Source organism: Cebus imitator, unplaced genomic scaffold (assembly GCF_001604975.1).
Source record: "Cebus imitator isolate Cc_AM_T3 unplaced genomic scaffold, Cebus_imitator-1.0 Scaffold623, whole genome shotgun sequence".
Taxonomy (NCBI): Eukaryota; Metazoa; Chordata; class Mammalia; order Primates; family Cebidae; genus Cebus; species Cebus imitator.
This window is the reverse complement of record NW_016107938.1, coordinates 221,700-232,911: the sequence shown is the minus strand read 5'-3', so window position 1 is coordinate 232,911 and position 11,212 is coordinate 221,700. Positions and strand designations below refer to the sequence as shown.

At 38.2% G+C, this 11,212-nt stretch overlaps 1 protein-coding gene across 1 annotated transcript in view; it reads right to left on the bottom strand.

The window, feature by feature from the left end:
- Positions 1-11,212, bottom strand: part of EXOC2 (exocyst complex component 2) — a 210,075-nt gene that overhangs the window by 118,376 nt on the left and 80,487 nt on the right. Inside the window, exon 7 of the mRNA XM_037734469.1 lies at positions 7,005-7,085. Coding sequence (XP_037590397.1) covers positions 7,005-7,085 — 81 coding nt within the window. The remainder of the gene's footprint in view (positions 1-7,004; positions 7,086-11,212) is intronic.

Genomic DNA, 11,212 nt, shown 5'->3' with positions numbered 1-11,212 from the left:
TTACTTATATGTTAAGTTTGGATGTTAAATAACCAAGCAACTTTTTTTTTTTAATTTTTTACTTGTCTTTAGTATAATGAAATTTGGGGCAAAAAGTAAGTGAGTTCAAAATTAGGTTTTTCTCCTTTTATTTTTAAAGGGGTAAAACGTTATCAACTGTTAATTTTAACTCCTCTGAAAAGTATGAAAACAAGCACAGCAAGAAAACCTACTTATAGGTAAATAAAATATAGACATATAGAAAAATTTATATGCAGAAATTAAAACTATAAAATTTCAAGTTTATGTATGCCAAAATATATGTACTTATATGTGGAGAATTTTAATTTATGCAAATACTTGAGAAATTATGTTATGAGATTATAATTTTTAGAGATAACATGTCTATACATTATTATTCTGTTGTAAATTCACAATAAAAGTTCCTAATTCTGATTATTAGATAATATATTCAGTAATAAAATACATGAGAGCAGTGAAACCAACATTTGTGCAAATAGACAAAAATCACCAGCAGCTCACAAAATGCATTTTATGTCTTTCTTCTCTAGGGCTACTAATAAGAAAATAAATCTATTAAAGAAAAGGGATGCTCTTCGTATGTGAGGCTGATGTCACAGATAATGCCACCAAGAAGGCGTCAATAAAGGTCATCCTGTAAAAATCCCCATGTGCTAATCCACACACATTCTCACACCAAGAACACCCAATTTTAAGGAAGCTGGTGGGGTCTGAATATTAATGTACAACCTGGAACAAGTCTAACTGGAGTGGATGGCTATGACTTTGGCCTCATAGGCTACAGAACAAAACTTCATCTACATTCGCCAGCCTTGGCCACACCAAGGTCTGGAAATTGGTCCTTTCTCATCACCCAAAGATGATCTCCAACACTAGTGAGCTTGGACAATGACTCTCACTGTCTCAGTCACACAGGAACTGCAAGAACTAACAGCAATGCTGTTATTAAAACAGTGTGGCTGCCGCCAGTGTAGTCAGGTAATTTTCCTACAGTACAAGATGGAAAGTCCAGGTAGCATTACACATCAATCAGTGGAACTCATACCTGCCCAATGATCTTACATCCTAGAACAATGGAAAAAACATTTTTATATGTGCAGGAACTCCGGTCGTCTAGAAAACCTAATCCTGTAATTCTAATGGTGTCTTCTAATTTCAAGCATGTTTATTTAAAGTAAATATTATGCTTTCTCTTATTTCAAAGTGACCATTTGGTCCCTTCCTTGGTACTGACACTTGAGACAAATCACAGAAGTGACTTCTAATCTGTGCTCTCCTCTTGATGGGAACTGGGGAGGTCAGAGGCAGGATAGAAGTAACACCCCCTCACTAGCTGCTCCACCCACCATAGCACAATTTATCCCAGGAATAAGCAAGTTTAATGAGATTAGGTAATGAAACATTAGTGCTCCTGGAAAATTAGGGTAACTCTAAAATGTACAAACTCACAGCAAAACCAGGACTACAAAGAGACCTAACTACCTCAATTTCAACAGACCAGAAAATTACTAGATAGCTGCTGGCTATACCATAACAATGCTTCATGGACAGTATCGTTAACAGTACCATGCCTGATACTCTGTGTGGAGTATATGGAACTGGAAATGAGGAAAGAGCTGACGTCAGCACATACACCTCTCAAGTGCAACAGTCAGCATCTCTTCACATTCAAGTTAGAGTTGGCAGCTTGAAACCAACCCCAATGGGAGTATTTACACCTTGGTGGCTGGGAAATGCTAACGTTAGGATTAATTTTCTTTCCTTCTTTTCTTTCTTTCATTGTTTTGAATGCCTGTTGTGAAATATTTGCCAGGCAGCCACTGAGTAAATGTCAGTTTCTTTTCCACATCCTGGCTCTTCTGGATATTCCCTAGTCTTCCAAACCCTTAGCTTTCTTCTTTCATTTTGCACATAGTACTTGGGTTAAACCATTCAATCCTGTTTGTTCAACTACCATCTTTATGCTGGTGACTCCCAAATCTGTTTCAAGACGTGTCTGCGAACTTAAGACCAATCTTTAAAAATATACACTAATGACAGCTAATAATGATATGGAGTACTGATGTTATGCTAGGGTGGTTCTAAAACCATCATGTGTGTTAATTCACCTGCACATGCTTATGTCCCTGTAAGGCAGGCACTGTTTTTACCCCAGTTTTATGTTGCGTGCAACTGAGATACAGAGGTCATTCAACGTGCCCAGTGTGACACAGTGGGGACATAGTGACAGTCACACAGGCAAGATCTCTGTCAGCATGACCCTCAGGAATCTCAAATTCAACATGCTGTAAGTTGAACTGAATGTTCTCATCTCTATGCCTCTCCTCATGCCCCAAACATGCTCCTTCATCCATCTGAGGCCAGACATCTGGAAGTGACCAGTGACTACTTCCTTTTCCTTATGTCACATATCAAACCTTCCCTGCCCCTTAACCTTTCTCACCTGCCACTCTCTCTACCTTCACTAGCAGCCATGTCACCCTTACATTACTTGATTCCATTGCTACACATGTTACAGCTTACATGGCTTAACAGGACCACCATCCACTTCTGGTTGCTCTCTCTTCTTGACTCCGGTGTACTCCCTTCTCATCCATTCTCTCTACAGATGGCAGATAACTCTTTAAAAATCTCCCATTGTTCCTTATTTAAGCTCCTTCAATGGTTTCGGGATAAAGACAGATTCCACACTACCACACAGCGAGTTGGTCATGGGCAGATCCCGTCTACCTGCGGTCGCACCTCTATCTGCACACAGCCACACTGGCCCCTGCTTCCTGGGTGGCAGCCCATCTCCTCTCAGGACTCAGTGCTTCCCTGTCACATGACAGCCCTGGTGGGACGCACCTGCATCCCTCCACTCAGCTGCCCACCACCAACCTCTGCTTGTCTACTTCCTGCTCCTCTCTTAGGGCTCCTGGAACCCTCCCGTGGTATTCTCTGCACTCAACTTTTTGGCTTGCTGACCCTTTTGTGGGCTCTAGCCACACACCTGAGGACTCCCACCAGAGCAGAATTATCACACCATCATTTGATCACCTGAATATGTGTCTGAATTTTGATTCGGTTGTAATCTGTAGAAGTAAAGCACAAATTTTATTTTTCTATCCCTAGGATAAAACAAACATGTGCTCAATAAACGCTTACAGAGGAAGGACTAAAAATTGCTCTCTGAATCAATGATCAGTATTCTTACCACTAAGAGAGGTAGTACAACACCCCATGGGCAGGCCTTGCTTTGCACAGCATGCAAGACTGTGATAATGGCTGTGCAAGCTAAAACCCAGCATGACGATCTAACAATCAATGGGAAAATTACATTTGTTCTGTGATACCCAAAAATTCTGCTGAAACATTAAAAACTCACTTATTGTTGGTTATGAATGAATAACATTTTAAAAGTATAACTAATATGTAATATATAATTTAAAACATCAGAAACAAAAAAACATCAGAAACATTTAAAATTAGTTATACTTCTAAACTTATCAGTAGTGTTTACCTTATTTTTTGTTGTAAAGTTTACAGTATGTTATAAAGTTTACCTTATTTTTTATTGTAAAGTTTACAAATTTAACAGATTACCCTGCTCCTTTTTAAGTGTGAATCAACTTCTGACATTTTTTCCTTTCCACTGTCCACATCACGAAACATCTCTGAGGCTCTCTGAGCATTACTTCCTTTGGGACAACCTCATGCTTTTCCTCACTCTTCTTCACCTATGTTGGTAAGCTCCCCTCCACCGAATTACTTGAGTCTCCAATGGCACAGGCCCACATCCCCACAGTCACCCATTCCTTCTGTCACTCTCCACTTGTTCGATCTGCATTTCACTTTCAGTGTTAGAGCTTTTTGATTTTTGATGTACTTTCATTCTTATTGGCCAATCCCTTCCCTATCATCCATTTTTGTAAAACGTCAGTAGGGTTTATCACTGGGAGATAAGGAGGCAGCACAACTGCATGCTTTGCTGTCTGCTGAGAGCTGGTAACAGATGCACAGTGACCGTCTCTGGTGGCCTTGAAGGGGGCAGTGTGGCTGCTCATCTAGAGCACCTGTCATTTACATAGTGTCCTGTGAATGAAAGAGCTGGAGGAAAGCTGTGCTTTATGCAGCTGTGGTGAGTGCCTGTGGGAACTGCAGTCCTGTGTGGTGTTGCTAGGGGACAGCTGTTATGAACTGAACCACAGTGACTGAAACCTGTGCCTATCAAAACCACATACACAGCACGGCCTGCCTGCAGTTCAAAGCAAAGAACAGAGCCAGACTTCTAGATATAAATTGCAGCTCTGCTACTTACTATTCATATAACCTTACGTGGCTCAATTCATCTTCTGGGCTTTAGTTTTTTCATCAATAAAAATGAAGATAATAGCACAAACCTTAAAGGGTTGTTTTGAGGACTAAATATTACCTAGATCGTTTAGAGCAACATCTGCACAGTAACTACTAGCCACACCAGGCTATTTCAATTTAAAGTTGGATTAATTAAAATTAAATAAAAATTTTAAATTTTAAATTCAATTTTTCAGCTGTACTAGTCACATTGGAAGTGCTCAGTAGCTACATTTTCATCATTGCAGAAATTCTATTGAACACAGTGCTGTTCCATACACTTGAAACTGTATAGAACAGAGCTGAAGATGTGAATCTGACATAAATAAACTAATAGTCATCACTGGCTTGAAATCAAGAAAAAGTTACTAAGTTCAAACACAAACATGAGAAACACCTATGATGAAAACAAAAAATAATTTCAATAAAAGGTGTCAAAATGGATAAACTCTGAATAAATGACCTAAGTTTCTTGCAGTCAACAGTATCCTTTTGACATTTAGCTTAAAAGTTAGAAAAACTGCCCAAATTTCTTTTAAAAAATTATCTTTTAAAAAAACTAAATACCCATATACATTAGTATATAGTTATACGTAAAGTAAAAAGCATTAGTAATAATCAAAGCGAACTAAATTACACTCGAACTCATTTATTTTTCCTTTCCTTTCTAAAATAAATGAAATTTTCAACAGAGTGGACTGAATTTTCCTGACTCTAATTCTGTGTGTTCACTGGTTCCGTAGTAGTGAAGTCCCACATAACTACAGACCCGCCTGGGCAGGCCTCTCTCAAGGCCAGAGCTGCATCCCCTCCGGCTTTGTTCCCAGGCTGGCTGAGCACAGGACTTGACACAACCAGAGTTAAATAAACGTTTGTCAAGTTGACCTCAATTAGGAAAAACATATCCCAGGATAGCAAACATCAACATCATATTGTTAAAGAATGTTTCTGAAAACGAGGGAATTGTTATAAAGAAATATATTTTAGAGAAATTTTAATACCAAAAACTCCTGACGAATGGACGCATAAAGAAGTGACCATTTATATTAAGCTGAACTTTATCCAAAAAGAGCAAACTTCAATAGAAAGTTAATACTACATTTTTCTGGAAAAAATTCATGGTTATAAAGGAATATATGGAAAAAGTCAATTTTTAATACCCCAAGTCCCAAAGGACAATTTCTCAAACTACTCCTTTAAAGTAAAAAAAAATTACATTACCACACTACACTCTATGCTAAGCCTAACATATGAAGCAGACCCTAGAATTTCCTAGACCCGATCAAGGATCTCTTTTACTGATACCATGATATACTTACTATGTCAACGGTTTCTACAAGCCACCTTTAAAAATTACTGAAGTAATCATGTTTTTCTGTACAGAGATCATATTCTGATAATTTCTCCAGGGCAAATAACAACCTTGAATAGAAACTGTCCTTCCCTTCCAAGACCTTAAAATGTGACTAAGCTAATATAGAAACAGCTTCAGTAAGTATGAGTTGAATTCAGAATATCTTCACTTTAACAATATTGGTGACTTAGTTCTCAAAGATAAAAACAAGGGAAAATCTCAAGGCAATTAAGTAATAATAATCAGAGCAAAAAAATTAAGTGATGTTAAATTCCTAACTTTAGAATGAAATCCAAGTACTCAAATTCTACTACCAAAAGAACACTTCTTTCTAGAAAATGCTTTCTTTTAGGGATTACTCAGGTCTGTGAAACGATATTCACATAAAAGCTCAGAACTTTCCTCCCATGGGACTAACTTAAGCTGGAAGGGCAAAACTAGCTTCATATGGTAGCCCTACATTCACAGAATCTTTAAAGATCTGGTGTGAGGTTTCTTCATTTTTCCAATTATTCTTAACTCTACTTCATGATAAAATTGTATGTTATATTTAAAAATAAGGAGATTCCTATGGGCATTCATATCAAACATAAACTATAAGTATGAAAAGAGGATGATTCATTTTTTAGCCACTAATACCATAGTAAGAATTAATTCATCTGATAAGTTTCTCCCAAATCAATAGAAGTAGCAGCTGGGAACTGGGATGTTAGAAAAAAGACAGACAAGAGAGGTGGACAGGACTCAAAACTCTGCACATGTCCATTTTCCCTGGGTCTATAATTTTTACAAAATATCTCAGGTTTACACACATTCTTAAATAGCCAGCTGCCTTAAATTTTTTTTTTGGAAAAAGGCAAGGTATACACAAATAAATGACACCTAGGAAGCTGTTATTCTCCTGGCGGAGGTTATTTGCATTAACACTGAGAGATACTTGACGATGGCTCCTCCAGGTCTCTGGTCAATGACAATCCTGCCTACTGCTTCAGCGCTTTCTTAGCTTTTAAGATGCTGTTTATATGCTGGTTGGTTTTATGGTAGCAAACTTTATTTCTTAAGAAGTATATTGGATTGTTTTCAAATTATGATTTCTCATAAATAAAATGCAAGCAGAAAGAGAACATTCATTTTCAATGTTTCTATTCCCCTTTGTGTTCATTAAATCATTACTGTTTAGAAATAAATACTACAATGCAACTTACTGCCTTGTCCTGTGATATGTGGTCCAAGAATTATTTTAAAGCATGTTGTAAAGTCCATAAATAGTTCTGGGTAGTAGGACAAAACTTACTGTTCAGAACATTCTCCAGTTTCTGCGTCATGGATCCTTCTACTTTTTCCGTTCCATCTGCTTCTAGTTTTTGATGGATGGCTAGAAGAAAAAAAAAAAACCTAGTTAAAATGTAGGCCATTTTAGGGTGGAGATACATTACATCAAAATGACATTTTTAAACAGCTTTTTAAAATGGTCATATTATTTTCACTGCTAAAAAGGAACAAAAAAACATGCCACCCTGTACATGGTACTCAGCAGACACCAGTCTTAAGTTACTCAGCTTAACACCACTAAAATAGTACCTAACAGCCAGCCAGGCACAGTGGCACAAGCCTGGAATCCCAGAACTTTGAGGGGCCATGGTGGGCAGATCACAAAGTCAATAGGAACACTTTTACACTGTTGGTGGGAGTGTAAAAGGTCAACCATTGTGGAAGACAATGTGGTGATTCCTCAAGGACCTAGAAATAGAAATTCCATTTGACCCAGCAATCCCATTACTGGGTATATATCCAAAGGATTATAAAGCGTTCTACTATAAGGACACATGCACACAAATATTCACTGCAGCACTGTTTACAATAGCAAAGACTTGGAACCAACCCAAATGCCCATCGATGACAGACTAGACAGAGAAAATGTGGCACATATATACCATGGAATACTATGCAGCCATCAAAAACGATGAGTTCATGTCCTTTGTAGGGACATGGATGAACCTGGAAACCTATATTCTCAGCAAACTGACACAAGAACAGAAAATCAAACACCGCATGTTCTCACTCATAGGTGGGTGCTGAACAATGAGAACACACGGACACAGGGAGGGGAGCACCACACACTGGGGTCTGTTGGGGGGAAACAGGGAAGGGACATAGGCGGGTGGGGAGTTGGGTAGAGATAGAATGGGGAGAAATGCCAGATATAGGTGATGGAGAGGAAGGACGCAAATCACACTGCCATGTGTGTACCTATGCAACAATCTTGCATGTTCTTCACATGTACCCCAAAACCTAAAATGCAATAATAAAAACAAAAAGAGAGAGAACAAAAGTATCCTGGTTAACATGGTAAAACCCTGCCTCTACTAAAAATACAAAAATGAGCTAGGCATAGTGGCGCGTACCTGTAGTCCCAGCAACTTGGGACGCTGAGGCGGGAGAATAACTTGAACCCAGGAGGCGGAGGTTGCAGTGTGCCGAGATCGTGCCACTGCACTCTAGCCTGGCAACAGAGCAAGACTCCATCTCAAAAAAAAAAAAAAAAAAAAAAGGCGCGTAACACACATAATCATCTGTCTTCAAGACTGAGTGGTAAGAACAGTTGAATTGAAAAAGAAAAGGGAGAACTGAGGCATCCTGGGTCTCATTACCATTGGCTGAGTATCTCCAATCTGAAAAACCTACATGCTCCGAAATCTGAAACTTGAAGCACCCCCATGACATTCAAAGGAAATGTTCATTAGAGTACTTCAGATTTCAGATGTTTAGATTTGGGATGCTCAACTAGTAACTATGTAATGCAAATATTTAAAAATCTGCAAAAGTCTGAAATCTGAAACACTGCTGGGTCCCAAGCATTTCAGATAATTGGTCAGAAAATTCCGAGTAAGTTTGGTACTCAAATGCACTATGAAAAGATCCTCAATGCCTGCTAATGTATATCTCTGCTCCTTTTAATTAGTTATTTATGATCTTGTTATTTTTTATCTTTTTTTCTTTCAATAAACCACCTCAAATTTTCTTTGAAATTCTAAAATAAACAGACTGCTCCTCTATCAAAGAAATACATTTGGAGAAAGAAAAAGGAATATATTTGGGGAAAAAAACCTAGCTACTGTAGTTTGTCTTGGTTGACTCAGAGTGAAGAGAAAGTAATTTCTGTAATGTTTCAAAATGAATTGTGTGGTAACAGTGACATAAAATGTTTCTACACACCAAAGCTGAAATTCAACTTACTACGTTAAACAGAAAGGAACATTCTTCCCTAGCAAGGAATCTTTGTAATACTTATGCCTAAGTATTACAAAGATCAACTGGAGAGAGCTCTATGCTATATGTGAGCAGGTCTGCTCTCCCTCCTCTTTTAAATGCCGCTGTGGTGTTCTGACGGTCCTGGTGGAGGAGGATGCCTGGCATACACTGCAGCTTCACTGAGCAGGCACTGTGCTGAGATGTCACACCCTACAGTAGCCCTGCTCCACATGTTGCTTTCCAAGTCAAATTTAGCATGAAAGGAAATCATGCAGCTGCATTTTCTGATGTTGAGAAAACCTGTCACTGATGAGCAGGTCAAGATGAGGTGACCCTGGTCCCCTAGCTCAGTTTACAGCCCTTTTTGCGACAGAGCAACTACCTCCACCCATCTACACCACAGCAGCACCACTGTCAAGCTGTCAGCCAAGCATGAGGACTGAGAGACACTGCGATCTGATAAAGGCAATCCTATTTTCCAGAAAATTAAACCAAATAACCCAATGTCTGGTTCACTTGACCTTTTATTTTCTCTGAAAACATTTTTGAGTAGAATAACTCAATAAGCAACTTGGTACATGATCATAGGTTTGTTATTGTTTCTAATCTATTAAAACTTAAATATGTGAAGCAGTTGAACATTACAAGTTTGTATCTGAGAAACAAAAAAGTATGTATAATAGTATTTCTTAAAGAAAAATCAAGGTTATAGAAAGACTGCCTATTAGTTCACTACAATTATTTGATCATTTTAATGCTCAAATAAAATGTAGATGTCAAATTTGCAATTTCAATAAAAAATGTGTAATACCCATCCAAGCATTTATGTAAATGCCACTGTTAAACAGGGCACCAAGGAATGATATTTGCATAGGGCATCATCTAAAGGATCCAGCGTTGGGCACAGAAGCATATAAATGCTCTAACCATTCTATGTTAATGCTAGCCTATGCAAAATGGCCAGATCACAGATGAGCAAACTATTGCAATGAGGAACCAAGCAGTAAATACTTTAGGCTTTGTGGGCCACATACGGACTTTATCACATATTCTTCTTCTTTTGTTGTTTTTAGAAACCCTGAGAAAACATAGTCATGTTTAGCTCCTGGCCTGTAGGGAGGCAGTGGCCTAATCTGGCTCACAGGCTGACCTCTGAGGAGGGTTATATTTATTAAGGCAGGAGAAAAGGAAGGGTTTGTGTAAGATGCATTAGTATTTTAAGTTGATAAAGAGCCCTTCAAACATTTAGTTTCTATTTCTTATTTTACCAAACTTTTGTCAGAATAGATTAATCATATATAAATTATACTTAAATTGGCTAAGTAATCTGTGATTCCTTTTCTTCCCAAATTATACTGAAGAAAATCAATAAATAATAAAATAATTGCAACTATTACACAGAAGACTAACAGGAATGATTTTCACTTAGATAACTGAGTCCCAGAAAACGATACCTACCTGAATTATCTTCATACATCAATAGACACTAATGACAGAATGTGTCAAAAAATCAATTATGGCTCAAGCCACACATAGTAAGCAGCAGCAATAAAAGAAACAGGGGAAAGAGGACAAATAAGACAGTGCAGGGAGCAACACGTGTAATTTATTTTGCTTGGGCTTTTTACTCTAGTGTACCATAAACAATATTCATTCATACAGTTCTGACCCACAGTTGTTCTTGAAAGGAGCAAGTGATAGTCTATGCCACTAAAAACAAGAGACTGTACAGGTCACTAAATGCACAAGCTCAAGGGGCATTCAGAGAAATCACTACAAAGGAGGTGCTCAGAGGCACTGAGGGGCTCACGAAGGCCTTTCACACTACAAGGAGCTTCACAAACCTCACCACCACCCAGGAGGACTGGCGTGAGCAGTATCTGCTAACAAGCCACAGGTCACTACCACTTCAACGGAACAGAAGGGAATGACAGAGGGAAGGCCATGGAAAAATGAAGTCTGGCGCTAGAAATATTTTTGCAGAATAAAGAAAAAAACTATACTAAACATACCAAGGTTGCTATTGGCAGGTGTTATGCCAGACACACTTCTTATCAAGTTCTAATGAAAACACCTGTGGGGATACACAGGAAGAAACAAAACTGACAATGGTATAAAAACTTAAAGATGAATAAAGGCTACTAATGGCATACTGGGTTGAGATGAACTGAAAAAAAGCAGACTTGGACTGGGTATGAAACAGTCCACTGGATGGAAGTGAAGAATGCAGACGATGTTTAAAAAAAAAAA